This window comes from Mytilus californianus, unplaced genomic scaffold, assembly GCF_021869535.1.
Source record: "Mytilus californianus isolate M0D057914Y unplaced genomic scaffold, xbMytCali1.0.p SCAF_10, whole genome shotgun sequence".
Lineage (NCBI taxonomy): Eukaryota > Metazoa > Mollusca > Bivalvia > Mytilida > Mytilidae > Mytilus > Mytilus californianus.
In genome coordinates this window covers 46,102,518-46,124,171 of record NW_026262582.1, presented here as the reverse complement: position 1 = coordinate 46,124,171, position 21,654 = coordinate 46,102,518, and the positions used below count along the sequence as shown (strand labels likewise).

Genomic DNA, 21,654 nt, shown 5'->3' with positions numbered 1-21,654 from the left:
TTTTAGCACCCCATTATTCTCTATTCTTTATATTTTAGCACCCCATTATTCTCTATTCTTTATATTTTAGCACCCCATTATTCTCTATTCTTTTTTTTTTTTTTGCCCTATTTTTCACTATTCTGTATTCTTTTACCCTTTTTTCTGCTCATTTGCCCATTATTCTCTATACTGTAAACCCCCTCCATACCCTCATGTAATGTAGTGATCGATAGCGAGTCGGAATATAACGACTGTATAAGTCGGGTTACAAAGGATAAATTTTCGGTACATTTGACTTTTTGTTTATTAGAACAACTATACGCGAAATTGGTTCCTGCTATCACATATTGAATGCATTGACGATCAGATAATTCTGATCTGTTTCATTAATGCCTACGACATTTGAAAGATTGAACATTGGAGGGTCATAGAGCATCACTCGGAGATCCTACTTCGTATTGTTGATGAAACATGAAAACGACAAAAAAGAGCTGCTCTCCCCACTTTTCGAGTCAGGTGGAACTCTATTTTACCCTAGCCCCTTTTTCGCTGGGAGTTTTGCACCTTTTACTAAAATTTATGGGTCCGCGCATGATGTCGCGCGTACACTTATAGTTTATTCAAAAGGGGTGATTTTAACCAGTTATGACCACTGATTTCAGTTATTTTATCTACTTAAAAAATGATTTTCAAAAATAGCTGGATAGGATTAGATGTGGTAGAAAATAAAACATTCAAAGGGACAGAGGTGTTTCAGATAAATTTTTTAAAATGATTTCGCATGATAACCTTTCCCTGTAATTGATATATTGCATATTACATATTGTAAACTGTTCGAAACTGACACATAGGAATTGTAAATTAGCAAGCATGCAGTTGTGGAATGCAAAATAACGACATTGATGAATGTCAGGTTGGTCGTCGTTTGTTATAAATAATCTCCAGTGGCAAATATTTCATGCATATTCAGGATGTCAAACTATTTATCGTTAAATATGCCCGCCAAAATATGAAATAAATGTATATATATTTTGTTTTGTTGTGATTTATGATAACCGGTCGCTATCTCTTTGACGTACTCAGCATGATTCGAACATTCATTTAAAGCAAACATAATGTTGTTAAGAACTGTTGTAGTATTAAAGCTTATTGTAATAACTTGAAGTGATAATATAGTATGAATAACACCTCCACGCAATGTAGATATAAAATATGTGTCTCTTATCATTGAGAAAACATATCTCTGTATATTTGTTTTTTTGTTTATTTTTGTCTGTTTTGTGGAGCGAGAGAGAAAATTAGAATGAAAACAAAAACATAACCCACCCCCTTAAAGTTCAATGGTCGTTCCCTTACACCGAGACACCTTTTCATTACTTGTTAGTTTTTAACCTTATATACATTTTTGACATGTAACTTCAATGGGTTTTGTCACGTTATAAGGCAATTAATTGTCATTCAACCAACCATATTGCCCGAAAAACTGCACAGTAAAATCGATCAAAAAATCGGCTTCAAACACAAATACACAAAAGTTGTTTGTCCGAAGGCTAAAAGCAAGGGCCGGACATTCGAACACAACATGATAATTAGATGTATCTGGGGTTCTCAAAGGATAATTTTCCTCCATAATTAATATTATTAATGTATTCTATGCATTTACAATTAGGTTACTAATTCACAAATACTGTGACATCGGGGTACATAGATAGAATTACTTAAATTTTTGACATTTTTAATTGGGCGTTGATTGATATAACACCACCCACGACTCTCCCTCCGCATGACCCATGACTACAGATGTCTAAGTGTGGTGGACACAATTAATGTGCAATTAATTAATAACAAAGTCAACACGGAAAAGTTGGTAACAAAAATGGGGTGATTTCATTTATTTGGAAACATATTTTACGCTACATAGAGGGAATTTGAAGAAATGACTGGGTAAGTTACCACTATCCTCGATGAATAATGTTATATTTATGACGAAAGTGAACGTGACCTTTCCTGTGACACGATCAAACATCATCGTTATTTAATTATGTCCTGTCAATCATCGAAAATTCCATGTATTTTGTACCGACAAGCATAAATTAATCTGTAACCATTTAACACGATGTTCCTACAAAAACTGTATTTCTTAACCGTCCACGAACAGCGAAAAGTATTTCCGAAGCAAAGTGGATAAGATTAGAGTGCTTTGTATCCAATTGAGATTGATGTGGGGTGGGGGGGGGGGGGGGTCAAACTTTGTCGAGGGCTCATATCTTTGTAAGAAATTCTCAAAATGATATGAAATTAACAACATTCCTGTTTTAAAGGATGTCGAATTTATTAAAGAAGAAATGTAAAAAATTTTGATAAAAAATTGTGAGGTAAAAAAGTGCCCTTCCCAATTTTTTTTATATATTTTTTTACGAGGGAAATTTTAGTTACGGTTCATAAATGAAAAATTATGCAATCAGATTCACCACTTCTTCAATTTTGTGCGTTGTATATATAAGAATAAGAAGATGTGGTATAATTGCCAATGGGACAACTCTCCACCAGAGACCAAATGACATAGAAGTTAACAAGTTTAGGTCACCGTACGGCCTTCAACAATGAGCAAAACCCGTACCGCATAGTAAGCTACAAAAGGTCCCGAAATGACAAATGCAAAACAATTCAAACGAGAAAACTAACAACAACCACTGAAATACAGGCTCCTTGCTTTGGTCAGGCACATACAGAATGTGGCGTGGTTAAACTAGTTTGAAGGCGCCAACCCTCCCCTTACCTGGGACAGTGGTGTAACAGTACAACATAAGAACAAATTATAAAAATCATTTGAAAAGGGCTTAACTCATCAGATCGATACAAAGCAGAAATACATCTAGCAAAAACACAGACCGGACGTGGCAGGGTACTTATATACATACCTACATCAAATACAGATCTGAGAGTACTCGCAGTTACTGACAGCTAGTTCAAAGCCAATAACAACTAATAAAAAAATCATGTATCTAAGACTAAAATATCAATCAGAACACATCCATCATCTAATGGATTTAGTGTAAAAACGTCATTAACAGTCAGAGAAAAACATGACCTTGTGCAATGCCATGTATGTATTTTTGAACTTGACCATGAGAAAAAAACTGTTAAAATTGTGACTTTCAATAATTTTTAACAAAATTGCTCAAAGTTTACAAACAGTGTAGCTGTCTGTCTGGAATTGTAGTTCTTTTGAATACACAAATGATTGGAGATTAAGAAAACACAAACTTGAAATGTAAATCGATATTTTGTTTTACTTTATTTTCAGTCAGAAGTTGTGTTGCTAAACGTCTTTGAGTAGCAAAGATTAAAACCGTTACCGAAATTAACCACATTATTCAGTTCTCGTAACAGACACAAAAGAGCATTAAGAATTTCAAAATGTCTGTTATCCTTTGTTAAATATGGTGAACACCTTTTTTTGTTATTTTTTTTTATCATATCTATTGTCCATGTTTGGTTGAAAAAATAAAGGGTTAATATTCTGGAATTGAAGAAATCCTCTGGTCTGATGATAATACGGCCGGTATGGTTCTACACTGGTATATGTAAAGGATTGTAAAACAAGAATGTGTCCATAGTTCACGGATGCCCCACTCGCACAATCATTTTCTATGTTCAGTGGACCGTGAATTGGGGTCAAAACTCTAATTTGGCATTAAAATTAGAAAGATCATATCATAGGGAACATGTGTACTAAGTTTCAAGTTGATTGGACTTCAACTTCAGCAAAAACTACCTTGACCAAAAACTTTAACCTGACTTGACCAAAAACTTTAACCTGAAGCGGGGCAGACGGACGGACGGACGAACGGAGGCACAGACCGAAAAACATAATGCCCCTCTACTATCGTAGGTGGGGCATAAAAAGACAAGCCAAATAAAAGCGCAATGAATTAAAAGTAAAACATTTGTAACTTACTATGAAAATTTTTATTAACAGAAATTCGAAAAGTTAGAGAAACAGACGTGATATCGCCAAACTTAGATTTTCATGATCTATAATTTATTCAGTGAAGGAAAACAGACGACAGACACCTTGTTTTCATTTTACATGTGGTTAATCCATTTTACATTTGGTAAATCCATTTTACATTTGGGTAACCCATTTTACATTTGGTTAATTCATTTTACATTTGGTTAATTCATTTTACATTTGGTTAATCCATTTTACATTTGGTTTATCCATTTTACATTTGGTAAAAGCTGTTCTAGGATTAACACCGCATTTGAAAGTACAAATAAAAGTTTGTACATGCAAAATGATAAAAAAATAGAAGGCAGAACTTATTTCGGTTTATATGCTTTGTATACATATGCACATCATTTGAAGGGAGTTTGTTGTATCAGCTTTTAATACGCCTCGTTTAAAAATATAGTTGAAAGTTCTTTATCTAAATTAATATCTACGTACGGTTGTACTTTTCATTATGTGTTCCCATGGTGAGAATAGTCGATGTCTGTTGTCTGTAATTCTATCGAGCTAACTCCAATAATTACAGCGCCCTTTTACGGTCAGTGTCCTCAAGAGGATGAAGACTAAGCGGTACATGCAAGCAGAATGTATCGACTGGTTTATATGGGTAACTATCGAGCATGATTTCACTTGAATTGACAGAACAACAGGAACTCGGTTACTCTGACTTTGAAAAAAATCCGGGTCAAGGTGATACAATCTATCCGACAATGGAATTTGAATTGTATTTTTTAAACCCGCTGTATTTTCGAATTTCTTTAATCTAATTGTTACAAAACTTACTAAAATCATCGACTTCGATATACACTATTACTCAAATTGACCACTGCAGCTGTCGTTTTAGGAATTTAAAACATTTTGAAAGAATTCATTAAATGCAACAAAAGTATCAGTATTATATTAAAGTATTGATGGGCTAAATCTGCATTTAAAGACAGCTTTGATCTTGAAATTAAGATGTCAAATGTCGTCATGTCCTCGATTTAATTAAATACCTTAAGGTTAAAGGCAGGTCATATTATAACCCTTATATCATTGAAAATCATTATCAGTCTAAATTGTTTATCTGGGATCCCCTCCACTGCAATGGAGACCTAAATAAATGTTCAGTGCGTTGACCTAAGACTCCGAGGGCTAAGCTTATTAAACATATAATAAGTCTTTATTGTCACATAAGCTTACATATTTATATACAATTAACAATAACAAAAAAAAAAACGGATTTAAATCAGGTACAGATCCCGGATTTTGTAAAAAAAAAGGGGGGAGGCCCGAAAGTAAGTTCGGTAAGGGCCATATTTGGCCTCCATTATGAAGTCCAATGTTTCAAGATGAAAAATGTTTTATGTTGATGAAAAGATATACATGTGAAAAAGTTAAATAGAACTATTTTTGTCCAAGTTTTATTTTAAAGCGTTGATTTTATACATCCCAAATAGGCCAAAAATAGAGATTTTTTGCGAAATTGACAAAATCGTCCAGATTTTAACCAGATTAAGGCCTAGGAAACATATAGAGCGCAGGCGTCGACAAACTAAATATTCAAGTCAGATATGTAAAATCTTATAACAAACATTATGTGAACAGATCTTTTTGTCGATGCATGCGCTCTATGTTTTCTGTCCAAAAAATCAATGGAAACTCACCCGTTTTCATTGAATTTTCGTGGAACTAGTATTGGTCAATTAACCCTAATTTGAAATTGGAGGTAGAAATAGGGTCCATTTTAGGACCCTTATCGAACCTACTCCTACAAGAAATGAGACTTGTAAAAAATTCTTTGCATTAACCATATGTAGTTCCATAAAATTTGACTCTGTCAATACATTTATTAATATTTATACATAAGCAAATATAGCTAGAGTCTCTTGTCCTCAGCTCCTTGTTAATATGAATAATTAACTATTATTTGCACTTATTTGCTATTTTCAGTCTATACTAGACTGAACACAGGGTCTGTGACTGAATTAAAGTAGAGGGTGGTAAAGGGTTATTTTCGTGCAACGTGTTTTGCCATTTTTATTTCACGTGCAGCCGTGAAAAAGGTTCGTTATTCACCGTGTTTCGTGAAATCGATAAAAAGGTCAACGTGCAAGAAATTTTTAATTGTTCGTTCATCGTGAAATGGCAATTTTATTTCGCGTTCTTCCGTGCAGATACCCCCCCCCCCCCCCTTTACGCCCCTCAAAGTACCTACGCCTTATTTTTAGCCTGGATTTGTAGTATTCGTATTGTCATCTGATATTTTCTTTTAATAATGGAGGGGATATACAAATTAATACAATGTTTATAAATGTGGACAGATATATGTTTGTATGTTTATGTATCGCCAATGTTTATTGTCTTTGGTAACAATCCTGTAATTTTGGATTTTAAACCAATAAAATATCTTATCTTATCTTATCTTATATTATCTGATAAACTCATGCTGATTATAAGGTGCACAGTTTTCCCTGCAGTGGCGGATCCAGGGGGGTTGGGGTTCGGGGGGTTGGAACCCCCCTTTTTTAACGATCAATGCATTTGAATGGGGACATATAGTTGGAACCCCCTTTATCCTGGGTTAGGACCCCCCCCCCCCCCCTTTATAAATGACTGGATCCGCCCCTTTTTTCTCAGAACAACCAGAAACTACATGTGACCATGGAAGTATCATATAGACAATATAATACTTCCATGATGTGGCATATACTATTGGTATCGGTATCGGATTCGACCCCGAAACTTGTTAATTTTTGTTAATATTAGTTATGTGGAAAACAAAAGGGCCTGGAATGCTGTAATTTTTAATTAATGCCATTGTCCTATATTAGTTATATATAAAGTTGAATTCTTTGATTCGTTGTTTCTACGTCATGCGGCTAACAAATTGAACCTCGTTATTTTAGTAGTATAGATATTACAAATGTAAAACATAATATTTGAGGCCCAGTCAAAGCAAACAACAAGAAATGTAATAGCTAGTGTAAACAGCAGGAAATTGTGAACTACAAATTATGTTAAATTATTTTATTACAAGCAAAAATATACATGAAACGAAAACTGTGTGCTCTCGGATCCGCTCGATGTTGAGGACATAACGAGGGGTTTTGCAAGTCATTATGAATTAAGCTGATCTTTGCATAATCTCTACTTCACGTCCACTGTCGAGGAGTGAACCAGGATCCCATACTACTCTGTCCGTCAAACTTTCTTCCTTTCTAGTTCAGGCGTTGACTTGAGTAAAAAATTGACCGTGTTCATTAAATTTGGTCAGATGGATGAGTCATTGTTTTGGGGGCAAAATTTAGAATTTTCATTGTTGAAAAACAAGTTTTTTTATTGAACATGCGCTATAGTATATAGTCTTAGCTATATAAATTAACAGTAATGTAAGACATTCCCTTATAAATACAATTAAAACCCATTATCCTAATTTTAACCAGCTGGACTCAAACTCTAAACTTAAAACTATTCTAGATCCCAATAAAGATATTTTGTCTAGTGTTGTAGACTATATAAAGCAATCTATGGAATTGCGAAAAAATAAGGTCCACATTGGTCAATTATTATATATATATATATATTTATATTATTAATATCAACTTGACTTGTTTAAAACATTTATCATGTATTATGTTTCTTGTCACTTGTGTATACAATGTACTATGTTTGCATTTTAACCCGCCAGGGTTTCATGTTTTGCAATAAAGTTATATGAATATATAAATGCTCGATATCAAAATGATTTGCGTTGAGATTACCATATATTCGATAAATAGTTCTTAGACAGGAGATTCTTCCTGTTTGCCAATACTTTGTTTTTTTGTTTTTTTTTCATATTTTAAATCAACTTTAATTTTTTTTGTCATGCTTTTCTTTTTTAATAAGCAATTTAACTTCAGATTTAGTCAGCAGCGTTAATGGATAAACGCTTGTTTGATATGACAGACACCTACTTCCTCATATATATTAAATAACGAGTATTCTTGCTGCTATGTTCAGCATCCCATGAATCATCTCTGTCTCTGTTCAATGAATGTGTGATCATAGTAGTCTCTCTCTCTCTCTCTCTCTCTCTCTCTCTCTCTCTCTCTCTCTCTCTCGGATGTATGACTTAGAAATATACCTATATAACTCTAAATTTCTGTCTATCATTAGTATTCTTGGGTTTTGTATGTGCATAAATGTACATTCCCCGTCCCCTTTTAGCTTTATTATTATTTATGTATGTTGGTTTAGACAACTAAACACCAAACATTTGGTTTGTTTAGTAAATGAAAAGAGGCTTGTCATTTTATCCCACGGTGACATATTTGTCTTGTTTTGTAACCATCGTGCTATATTTATCACATCCATTCTATTCAAATACTTTATTGACTAACAATCAAACAATTGTGTATTTGTGTCTCAGCTTTTATATCATGTATGAGGGTGTGGATGAGGGTCCTGCATTTCTGTATTCTTTATTTGTTTAGGCCATTTTTCTTGCCTGTTATTCTCTATTCTTTATATTTTAGCACCCCATTATTCTCTCTTCTTTATTTTTTTGGCCTATTTTTCTCTATTCTCTATTTATTTATTTTTAAACCATTTATTCTGCACATTTTGGCCGTTATGCTTTATTCTGTAAACCCCATCCAGACCCTCATGTATTTGAATTACGTAATGTCTGAGGGTTGTTATAGAAAAACGACCATAAAATTAAATCCAATCTCTTTATGTGATAATACCATTGAACTTTAATAATAGGACCCTTGTTTGTGTCTAAGAGGGAAAGTGATAATCTTTATTCCCATGGCATTTTGAAGAGGATCATAAATTCTTAAAGAGGTCCTCGTCCATGTCTGTGGCATAACATTGCGTCAACAGCCCTCCATTGAAGATAGATAAGATTTCTCGAATTACTGATAACTGTACCCAAATTGGTTTTGAATTAGAAAGTTCATGCGACGAATCAATAGAGTTCTTTATTATTATTCGTTAGACTATATAAAAAATAAAACGGGGATAGTTGGTTACATCTACGGCATTTGGTCTGTGGTGGGTCGTTGCCTCATTGACAAGTATACCACATCTCCTTATTTTTATACAATGATTAGAAATGAAGTCAATTACCACAAATGTATAAACTAAGAAAATAGCTTGAATTCCAAGGTACAGAACATTGGGATATTACCATCTTCATGCAAAGTGGTAGATTTAGATATTAAATCTACTGGAATAATGCTAGAAGAAGTGATGACCACAACTCTTTTTACCAGATTTTTATCGATATAGAGAAAAGATTTTATGTTTCTTTCTTAACTAATATAACATACGAAGAACTCATTTTTCTTGATAAAATAAAGACAATTATGCTTTTGCATATGAATCTTAATTATTTTTAAAAAGTTTAGCAGATAACGTTTTAATACTTCAATAACTGTTAATCACGGTTCGATTACTACTGTTTGGAACTAAGCTACAATAAAAACAAGAATGTGTCCATAGTACATGGATGCCCGACTCGCGCTATCATTTTTTATGTTCAGTGGACCGTGAAATTGGGGTAAAAACTCTAAAACCCTAAAATTAGAAAGATCATATCATAGGGAATATGTGTTAGGGAGCTACCATTTGATTTTTATGGGGGGCTAGGATGAAAAATTTTGTCCTGCATTTTTTTTAGTTGTAATCTCTGTCCTGCCTTTTTATTTTTCACTCTATTCGGTCCTGCCTTTTTTTTATTAGTTTATCCTGACTTTTTTTACATAAATTGTCATCCCGCCTTTTTTTTTACCAAGTTGCTCATCCTGCCTTTTTTTTACTCAAAACTCCTGTCCTGCCTTCATGTTTTTTTCAAATTTCATCCTAGCCCTTGTGTCCAGTCAATCTAATGAATTGTGTCCTTTTAAGATGGTTTGAACTAATCGACACGAGGAAGAGTTCTATTGTTGAATTTGTTCTTCCTGCGTGTAATATTTGTCACTGAACAAAAATCAACATTTTTTTCAATCTGCAATGTAGCTCTGTCTTTACCACGACCTCCAAATTACATATGTTTACTTTCCATTCCGGTCAGGTGTGTTTGATTTGCCGTTCAATGTAGCTGGCATTTGGCATTCTCAATTAAAATAATTTATGCTTATGAAGAAATAATTAGTTAAATTAAAGTCTATAGATATTCATATTACACCACTCAACAGGTAGATGTTTTCAACAACTCAAGGGTGATGACACATCGAATATACTAGCAACTTATAATAACTTTTAAATGCAATAAAAATAAATAACAGAATTCCATTAGAGTATAAAAAACAAGGTGTCAAACTATCTTCAAATTTAATTTCGACAATTTAAAAAATTAACACACCTCTTGTCGGGACACGCATTATATGTATTAACGTTAAATACACAAAATATTTGTTTACATTCGATTGTGTGTGTAAATATAGGTACAGTTAAGGCATTACTCGAGAAGATAAAAATTTTGACCCGTTTTACACTGAATTTCACCTGTCGGAAATGAATTTATGATAAAAGTTTCATCAGAATGTGAGTACTTTTAAAACTTTTTAAAATATATGTAGAATTAGAATATTTTATCTATTGTGTGTTGTTTGTAAAAAAAAATATTTAGATTGAAAGATAACACTATAATAGGACATATGTACATGTATATGGAAATAGAAACTAAACATTTTGTAAAATGGCGCGCATAGTCTCTTCTCTTAGTATCGGCATCATTTCGTTTAAATACTGGTTAAGAAATATTTTCCACTTTCAAAACTTTCAGTTTCTATATATGTTAATGGTATTCTAAATGCAAACGTCTGTATATATATATATTTTCGGAATATACGTATTTTAATTGTCTTTTGCACTTTGAACTCCAAAGCGTACAATATCAGTTTAATATGGATAATCGATTCATATTTTAAAAAAAAAAACAAGAACTGCATTAAAAACCCTTTAAATTGTCTACAATTTGCCTTAAAATCTAGTTCTGAAGTTAATATTTTATAATAATATAAATATAGTTTTCTCAAGATATAAACATGATAAAGTACGGGCTTTTAAGTGTTATTTTCCTGTTTTGTGAATATATATTTCGTATATTGTTAGGGATCATCATTTCATTTTCGGAGAAGTGGGGTGGGGGGGGGGGGGTATCAGTAGCATTTTGAATATGAAAATTTATTATTCTGGCCTGGTAATAATTGAAATAGATAACTTTGCCGAATATAGGATAGAAATAAACATTCTGTCAAACGGAAGGCAGGTCAATGCAGGATATAGTTGTCTGCAAGACTGAAAGCAAATTTTTCTCGGCAAATAAATCAGATTTACTAGCAAAATATGTATATGATTATATTCCATCCAGAAAAATCCTCCTTGTCCTAGAAAATGCAATGACCGTCCCCCCAAAAAAACATATATTTTAATTTACCCAAAAGGAGGAGGAGATATAATTAGAACCATCATTTGGCCCCTGAAATTGATAAAATACCTAGATTAATCAAGCTTTTCAAGATACTGTAATTTTATTGATAAGCAATACATACAAGTTTGTAAAATCTGGGCACATTGGTGCATACAGGTCATTTGTGAAGTCACGATGATGTCATCTACATGTCGACATTGACATATTTGACCTTGAATGGCCATTTTACACGTATATGGACAAAATAGATGTATATTTGCTAAGACCTTACTCCAAACGATATTTATAGATATTCTAAAATATCTATGTAAAATATATCTTGTAGCAAAATATCGTTCTGTGTAAAGCCTTGGCGCTTATGTAAATATTAATGATCGAAAGATCTCAAAATGAGTCTCTTTTTTCAGTTTTTGCAATAAATTCAAGAAGTTTTAAAGCCATAAATCAAATAGGTAAAAAGACAATTTCAAAAATATAAAAAAAACTAATATCTTAAAGTTTTGAATTTTAATTTGAATTTGTCTTTTAGTAGATCTATATATGTCTCATTGGCACTCATACCACATCTTCTTATATCTATAATACTTTTCTCTGAATTCAAGGGGCCACAATCTGGCCTTTTCATACTTTCTCCTTACACAAGGTACAAAATAGGAAATACAACAGGAGTTTAATTTTTGGATATAGACACCCACCTCCTGAATCCACCCAACATATGACCCCCATCCTATACATATGAGGTTATTCCGACCATAGCGTTCGGTCAAGGAAGCACAGGCCCCGGGGATTAACATATAGTGTTTAGGAACCTTTATATTATTATTTTCTATTACACCCTCCCCCCTTTAAATATTCCTTGGTCCGATCCTGGAAATATTTCGTCTTCCATTTGCAGAGATAAAAATTTCACCGTTTTGACCAACTCACAATTTTTAGTTTTACACAACATTATCCAGGCGTTTATTTGAATGGTTGATAGTGAAACTTCTATGATGTAATTAGAATTAGGCTAATTTTAGAAAATTGGAAATTATGATAACAGCCTTACATGTACTATTGATCAACGAAAATTTCCATACATGTATAATTGTAAGTGTAAATATATTGAAGATAAAATTGACACGAACTTGATTGATTAAGTGGGTGGAAAAACGTCAACTTGTGAAAATTTGTAGTGAGAAATTAATAAAACATTTGGGGCTCCAAAAGGACATTCAAAATTGTTTAATGACTTTAACAAAGTTATTAGGTTTTTGAAAAAATCAAAAGCGTCGATTGAATAGCTACTGAAAGTATTTCCAATGTCAAATCATATGCTCTTATGTCCTACCCTCTTATTTGAAATAGTGTTAATTAAAATTCCCTCATTTATAGTATGAACAATTCGTCATCATGCAATGATAAAATAATTTGATTTGTAATGTTAGGCTAGAGATCTTTGACCCCAAATGAACCCCATGGACAATTTTTGTCCCGATTAGATCACCAAACCGCTGTTTCGTCATATTAGAAACCTTAAATTTTATTTGTATACAAAGGAGACGTGACCTGGATACAACTGTGACATGTAGGTATTCATTCTTATTTTAAATTTTGAAATATTTAAATTTGTAAGAAGATCAAAGGGGATTATCTTAGTCCACAGAGCATCAATACTCAAAAGATAAATTGGATCGTGGGAGTTTTGACATTTTTTGTATACACTATCACTAAATGTATCCGTGAAGGATGCCGTGTGAAAGATTGGGTGGGGGTATTTTATTTCAGATTTCGTGAAAATAAAGATCAAAAGAATCTGCCAAATGCATTTAGAGATTTGAAAGAGAGGATATATTTAAGGTCATTAGTGACTTAATTGACCCAAATGCGGAAAAGGGGGGGGGGGGGGGGGAGTTAAATAAACTGGAATTTCTTTCTACACCGTTATGATCCCATCCCCCAGCCTTTGTGTTTAGAATGAAGAGTCCCTGATTTTGAACGAGACTCCTCTCTGATGTAAGATGGACAACATTTAGAGCATTTAAAATAATCTGGATGATGATTGTTATAAATTTACAATAATTTAAAAACCAAAAGTATATGAAATATTGGAATACTTTAAAACAGGGCAAAAATTGAGTAAATACTAAGTTACCGGGACTATTATATGGTCCAATATTATGAAAAAAATATTTATATGTGAATGTCCAGTATCAGGGGCTGAACCAGGAGTTTAGAAACGGGGGCGTAGTTCCATAAAAAGTAAATTTTAGACGATTTTATTCTAAAAAAAAATCATAATAATCGTGAAAACATGATATAATTATTTTTTATTTTTTTGCGACCAAAGGAGATATGCCCTCTACACCTCCCTCTCTGGATCCGCCAATGCAATAGAATTGGATTGATGGCATTTAGACCATAAAACTTTCAAAACTAATTACAAAAGAATTTAACATTTGATCTCATAAAACTAAAATTTTGACAACATTTTGCATGTGGTGCACCTATATGTTGTTTGTGCAGTTTTATCAAAATGATCATCTTACAAGGGTGTGTTGACAACGTCGACTCATCGCTTCGTCTGACCTTTTTAAATAAGTTTTGGACCATAAATCGTACATGTTATTAAGTTCCGGTTGAATGGCTACTGAGGTGTATCATACATGCCATGATTTCTCAATATACACTATCTAAGGAGATTTAAACCCTTTCCTAATACCACCGTATTTCGTAAGAAGATTTTGATAAAAACAAAACCTCAGCGAATAATTAGGAAAGTTTAACTGCATAGATGTGAGTATTAAACTTTGATTAGTTCTGAATTTGTTATTAATTCATTTTGTATGTATTCCGATTTGTTATTTATGACCAAAAACAAGGTAAATTTAACGTGACCTGTTTACAAAGCCAATACACTTAATGAGGTATGCGACAGACGACATATTCAAAACAATATTCTGGAATGTCAATGAATTTTTTAAATCTAGTGTTTACATGCGTTTATTTATAAACTCTTATAGTTCGTGCTGCTCTTCGTGGACTACAGATCGAAAAAATAATTGAATGTGTATTAATCCTTTAAGCACCGACCCAACCATCTCCTTGCCGGTTCATATTTGGTCAACTTTTGTTTTTCCTAAATCCCATTAACCTTGTTACTTGTTGGGGCACATTTGTTGCCTTTAAACTGGTTTCAGTTTCTGGTAGGTTTGATAAATCTACATTTGTATTTGTTTTTGCCGAACTAGTTCGAAACAGAAACTTGTTATACATTTGTTTTAAATAAACTGAAATCAGTTTCCTTAATGTTATATCAAACCTTCTATTCAATTTTGGTTTTTACATGCCTAGGTTAACTAACCATTATAAAAGCTTTTGATCTGCTTCAAACTGATAAACCAAAAACAGTTTTAAATTAAAAAAAAAATGAACCATTCAAAAACCAAAATCCTAAACTGAAACCCTTTCGACTGCAATAAATTCGGCCTTATGTTGGAATTTTGGGCGATAAATTGATTAAATTCATTGATATGTTTGGCTAATCATTGAGTTATTGAAAGGTCAGTACTAATAAGCCAACTCGTTTTGGTCATTATATACTTTCAAAGTCCAAAGTCCTGGGGAAAACTTGACTATTTAATTGCATTGTGCACAACACACCTATGTAATGAAAAGTTTGCATATTTCATTCTATTTATATTCCATCCTTGTTTGTTAATTATTGTGTGTCATCAACCCTTCAGGGTAAACATCTGCATATGAATACTACCATTGTTTTCCCCTATGAGTCTTTGTTAAATTGACATTTTTTTTCAAAAGCAAAATGTGCATAATTTAACTTTGTTTCAAAGATAGATATACTTGGCATGAAGTGTCATCCTGTCGACGGAGGGGGGATTGGGGTTAACGACCTTGGCTACCCATGAGGGTCTTGCACGGTCGGTGCAATCAATGCATTCTGTCCAATACTACAGTAAAAATTGCACACAATAGTTTATTGAATATAAGAAAAATAACCATCACCGGAAGTAAACCAAGCAACTATATACCCCTTTTCTCCTAGGCTAGTAACCTCAGGTCACCTCAAATTTCCAAAATATTTTATTGGAACACCAAATAAAAAAAGGGGGCTTTGAAACACCCACAATATGTTTATGACTAAAACACATTTTTCTGCGGTTCATTTCCTACAACTGTCAAATTTAATGGAATTTTGTTTCGACCCTTAATATGAAACTGGATGACCATCATCATGATTTGATATTAATACACATAATTATAGTGCGAATATAATTGAAAACTCTTGATTTGGTTTCGTTGAAAATTTTCAAATTACATTTGTTTAGATCAACAGTAGCTTAACCTATGGTTGGTGACTTTTCCAGAAACTGTTTAACTTAAGGATGAACTTAGGTGAAATAAAAAAAATCTAGAATTTAAAATTGATACTATAAGTCAGAAGAGCATTAGTTAAGGAACAAAATAAGCAAAAAATATTGATAGGTTATGGAGCTCCTTTTCGAGATATTTTGATTTTGAAAAATGGCGGGAGAAGACTGACTCGGACTTTTACCTTATATTTGCATTGGTATTATTTGGGTCTCAAATTGAAAGAAAAGAAATCTAGATTCTGCTTAAGTTTTGGTAAATGACCTTTTATGAGCTATTAAAGTCTTATATGAAAAGAAAAATGGGTGCTATGGGGCAAAATATTTTACCCTGTATCGTAGGAAGAAAACCAAGGAGTCCGAACATCTGACAAATATTCCTAAACCTCACCTAAGTACATCCTTAAAGTATCCTTAGATTCCTCGAAAATGCCCAAACTTCTAATGGATAAATCGCATAAAAAATCAGGTATCTAGAAAATTCTTAACCAGAGTTCTCGAAACGTGGTGGTGCGAAGGTTTTGACCACCAAATTTTACAAAAGACAAACACAAACTTTGATTTTGCAATAGAAATAATAGTGAGGACCAGCAGATTTTCTTCAAGGACCACCAGGAAAAAAGATTTTGAAAACTCTGCTTAACCCAAACATTTTGCTATCAATCAATAAAATTACAAAAGACATTCACCAAAACATTTTGCTATCAATCAATAAAATTACAAAAGACATTCACCAAAACATTTTGCTATCAATCAATAAAATTACAAAAGACATTCACCAAAAACATTTTGCTTTCAATCAATAAAATTACAAAAGACATTCACCAAAACATTTTGCTATCAATCAATAAAATTACAAAAGACATTCACCAAAACATTTTGCTATCAATCAATAAAATTACAAAAGACATTCACCAAAAACATTTTGCTATCAATCAATAAAATTACAAAAGACATTCACCAAAACATTTTGCTATCAATCAATAAAATTACAAAAGACATTCACCAAAAACATTTTGCTTTCAATCAATAAAATTACAAATGACATTCACCAAAACATTTTGCTATCAATCAATAAAATTACATAAGACATTCACCAAAACATTTTGCTATCAATCAATAAAATTACAAAAGACATTCACCAAAACATTTTGCTATCAATCAATAAAATTACAAAAGACATTCACCAAAACATTTTGCTATCAATCAATAAAATTACAAAAGACATTCACCAAAAACATTTTGCTTTCAATCAATAAAATTACAAAAGACATTCACCAAAAACATTTTGCTATCAATCAATAAAATTACAAAAGACATTCACCAAAACATTTTGCTATCAATCAATAAAATTACAAAAGACATTCACCAAAAACATTTTGCTTTCAATCAATAAAATTACAAATGACATTCACCAAAACATTTTGCTATCAATCAATTAAATTACAAAAGACATTCACCAAAAACATTTTGCTTTCAATCAATAAAATTACAAATGACATTCACCAAAACATTTTGCTATCAATCAATAAAATTACAAAAGACATTCACCAAAAACATTTTGCTATTAATCAATAAAATTACAAAATGAGACATTAAATTCTTAAAACAACCAAAACACTCCCTGTAACACTTCAATTTTACATCCTAACACACTTAAATAAGTACATTGTGTAATTATTCAAATATTCATTTCAATTTTAAAGGAAACACTTTGAAAAACTTGTACATTTGTACCGATGTTTTTAAAGTGAGAAAAACCCATGTACCCCACAATAGATAAAGGGTCAATTCCTAATGTCTTTCTGCGTTCTCGTGATTAAGCATTGAAAAAAATTGAACATTATTTTGTCAAAAAAGTTTACGAAAGGTCAAATATCCCATATTTAAAACCGCAATATTACACTTCTTTTTGAAAACATGTTTCCATTTCTTACTTGTTGAACATCGAATATGGCCGCCATGGTTAGGTATTGTTCCTAAAATCAATAAATTGTGTGACTGCATGATATAATTCAAACTCATTCGATTCTGATTAAGGGCTTGGGACATTTAAAAATTTTTAAAAAGCGTCCTAAAAGTTTCAAAATACATGTTGATTGAAAACGGAATAGAAAAACCAGTAAACTACCTGATAGCTTTGCACTTTTTGCACTGATGTTATTCTGTTTATCGGACTCCGGATCAATGAAATTATTTTGGATCGTGTCAGGACTTGCATTGCTCCTTTTTGAAAAATTATCGAGAACAAATTTATTGAACTAAAGACAGCTTATCGGCTCAGGAAATTTTCCCTTTTCGTGACTGGTAATTTTTTGAAAATTTCCCTTTTCGCGACTGGTAATTTTCGTAAATAGCCATCTAAAGCACGATATATCTTTTCAAAACACGATGCATACGTTTACTACCAATAACATTTTAGTTTGTGTTATAATTCCTTTCTTATCTAATTTTTGGGTAAAACTCAACATTTTGCGAAATCTTTCATTCAGTTTTGAACAATCTTTAAGCATTTGTCATTTTGTTATACATGTTGAGTAATACCTTAATATTGTTACAACCTTTAAGTACACACATGAAGCTGTGATCTTGCTACTTTTGACTGTCATTCAAGTGAGAGGTTTAGCTAGCTATAAAACCAGGTTTAACCCACCATTTTCTACATCAGGAAATGCCTGTACCAAGTCAGGAATATGACAGTTGTTTTCCATTCGTTTGATGTGTTTGAGCTTTTGATTTTGCCATTTGATAAAGGACTTTCCGTTGTGAATTTTCATTTGAGTTCGGTATTTTTGTTATTTTACTTTTTTCTAACAGTTTTGCAAGACTTTTTGAAAATAGGATTTGTGTGAAATGATTCAAAGAAAAATAGGCCCACCGCTTTAATATTATAGTGTTTCAAAAAACGAATCGATCTTTTCGATGTTAGAAGACAAGCGACCTTCTTTCATATATTCGATCGGTTTAAATAGTAATATCATTAAATTATTGTGCACATATTCAAATACTGGAATTGATGTGATAAAATATAGTTTCTACTGCAATATCCCGTTGCCTTGGTGATAACATTTATTTATTTCAAATAGAAACGAGGTCAATTTTCTGTATGATTTATTGAAAAACACCCGAGTTTAATATTTCCAATAGATTTTGCGGAAACGTGTGGTTTACTCTAGAAATTCCAGAATTTATCTTAAATTAGTTTTTTCTTTTTCTTTTTGCAGGGTTGCAGATATTTTAGGGGCTGTGCCATCAATCAGCAAGCTTAAGGGAAACACAAGCGATGATTGGATCGATCGGATTAGTCATTTATATACTGTGTTGATATTAGTTGTTTTTGCCATTGTCGTTTCGACTGGGACGTTTGTTGGTGATCCGATACAATGTTGGTGTCCGGCAGAGTTCACGGATGCGTACGAAGAATATACAAAAAGTATGTGCTGGATCAGCAACACGTATTACGTCCCAATGGGAGATACTATTCCGGTCGATTTGAAAACGAGGCAGGATAAAGAATTAACTTACTACCAGTGGGTTCCTTTAATCTTGTTGTTTCAAGCCTTGTTGTTCAAGTTGCCTAATTTGATCTGGAAGATGTTTCATAGTGCAGCTGGAATAAGCCTTGACCGAGTTATTGATTTCGCACAAGAAACACAATGTAGTTCTCCTGAAGATCGCGAAGACGCAATCGGAAACCTTTCAAATTACATAGACAAATGGCTATGGACTTACCAAGAATACAAACATAATAAGTTTGTCAAATTTAGAGCGACTGCTTCTAAATATTTCTGTTTAATGTGCAACAAGCGAGGAGGGACATTTCTAACAGGTCTTTTTATTTGCGTTAAGTTCATGTATTTAATCAATATCATCGGGCAGTTTTTTATTTTAAATGCCTTCATGGGAAGTGATTACAACTTCTATGGCTTCGAAGTTATAAGTGCTATTGCTAATGGCGAAGACTTCCGGGAATCTGCACGCTTTCCCAGGGTTACTTTGTGCGACTTCCGTATCCGGCAACTGAACAACTTGCAGACCTGGACAGTACAGTGCGTTTTGCCTATAAATCTATTCAACGAGAAAATCTTCATTTTTGTTTGGTTTTGGCTAGTATTTGTGGCTTTTCTGGCTTCATACAGCGTTATTAAATGGATTGCTTTCCACATTATGCATAACAACAAAGTCCACTATATCAAGAAATATTTGAAATCGCAAAATCAGATTCATACATCTTTTGACAAAAAATTGTGTGTTCAATTTGCACGACATTATTTACGAAATGATGGAATCTTTTTAATGTACATGATTTCTAAAAATAGCACAAGTATTGTAGTGACAGACTTGATTGCTGAACTCTGGAAAAAATTCAAAGAGCGACACCAACAAGCAAACAACATTGATGAAAATGACCACTTGGGTAACCACAGAGACGATTCAACCCTAAAAATGGGCGAAAAAGTTGATTAAGGCAACAAAATCGAAAATCGCCAAATTAAGCCGTAAATGTCTCAGATAAAGTCACGTGTCAATACAAGCACTCGGTGATGTCAGTATGTCAGTGCCAGTAGCGAAAAGTAGAAATAGATGGGCATTGAAATGAAGCAATAGATTTACGCATGTGTAAAATATTTTATTTTCATTTAATGGTGCTATGATGTATTCATGTTAATTAGCAATGCATTATGTTAACTTTTTATCCACATTTATCATTTGTATTTTATAAGAAGCAGGTAACTTGTATCACATGCAGTTTTGACATTAACATTACTAAATGACATGAAGACATAAGTATGTATGTATGATAAAACTGTGTTTTTTAATCTAATGTCTATCGCTAGTCTTCCATTTTGAAGTGCATCGAGTGTATGTTGTAAAGCAACCATTTTAACTTTATATTTATTTATTTTTTTCGATGAAGCATGAACAACGAACACCACTTTTATCATTTTGAACAACAGATGATTTTTTTCGATAATATTTAGTAGTTTATTTACTTTTTGGTTAGATATCCTGAATGTAGGGAATAAATATCCCAAATGTATGGAAGAGATATCCCGAATGTAGGGAAGAGATATCCCGAATGTAGGAAAGATTCTTTACCTTCCTGTACATAGAAATGTGATTATATATATATTTATAGTATATGGTATTTTTTCCATGCATATCATTTTTGTACATTGAAAGACCCGATAATAAATGTAAAATTGTTAATAAGATAATAAAATTTTGAATATTTTACTTACTTGTTTACTTTGGCTTAATGATGATGAGCTGATATCTAGTAAGGGAGCTACCATTTGATTTTTATGGGGGGGGGGGGGGGGGGGGGGGGCTAGGATGAAATTTGAAAAAAAGGCAGGACAGGAGTTTTGAGTGAAAAAAAAGGCAGGATGAGAAACTTGCAAAAAAAAAAGTCAGGATGACAATTTAGGTAAAAAAAAGTCAGGATAAACTTTAAAAAAAAAAGGCAGGACCGAACAGAGTGAAAAATAAAAAGGTAGGACAGAGATTACAACTAAAAAATTATGCAGGACAACATTTTTCATCCTAGCCCCCCCCCCCCCCCCCCCCATAAAAATCAAATGGTAGCTCCCTCCCTAAATCTTTATCTGACTCGCTTCTGTCTTACTAGGTACTAGTAATAGTTCTTTTTTGCAAGTCACTGTGATATTTTCGTACCAACTTTTTATGATAATAAATCATCATTCGCATTTTCATTGCACAACAAAAATGATAAAGATGAATAGCATCAAAACCGAAAAGTAAGCTATGTATTTAGAACTGATTATTACTGCTGTATTGGTCTTACGGTTTTCTCACGGTTTCGGCTTTGTAGGTCTAGTGCAATATTATCTTAGGAAATGATATTTATCATTTGTTCG

At 32.7% G+C, this 21,654-nt stretch overlaps 1 protein-coding gene across 4 annotated transcripts; it reads left to right on the top strand.

Moving 5' to 3' along the window:
- The first annotated feature begins 1,903 nt into the window (after positions 1 to 1,903).
- Positions 1,904 to 21,010, top strand: LOC127718236 (innexin unc-9-like). 4 transcript variants are annotated; one of them, XM_052224225.1, is made up of 2 exons: positions 1,904 to 1,926; positions 18,997 to 21,010. In XM_052224225.1, exons 1-2 carry the CDS (start codon positions 1,919 to 1,921, stop codon positions 20,237 to 20,239), a joined length of 1,251 nt encoding a protein of 416 aa, XP_052080185.1. In that variant the 5' UTR covers positions 1,904 to 1,918; the 3' UTR covers positions 20,240 to 21,010. The 4 variants fall into 4 exon arrangements, with proteins under 4 accessions (XP_052080185.1, XP_052080186.1, XP_052080188.1 ...); XM_052224226.1 differs by lacking the exon at positions 1,904 to 1,926 and adding an exon at positions 10,316 to 10,513; XM_052224228.1 differs by lacking the exon at positions 1,904 to 1,926 and adding an exon at positions 12,887 to 12,969.
- The last annotated feature ends 644 nt before the right edge of the window (positions 21,011 to 21,654 follow it).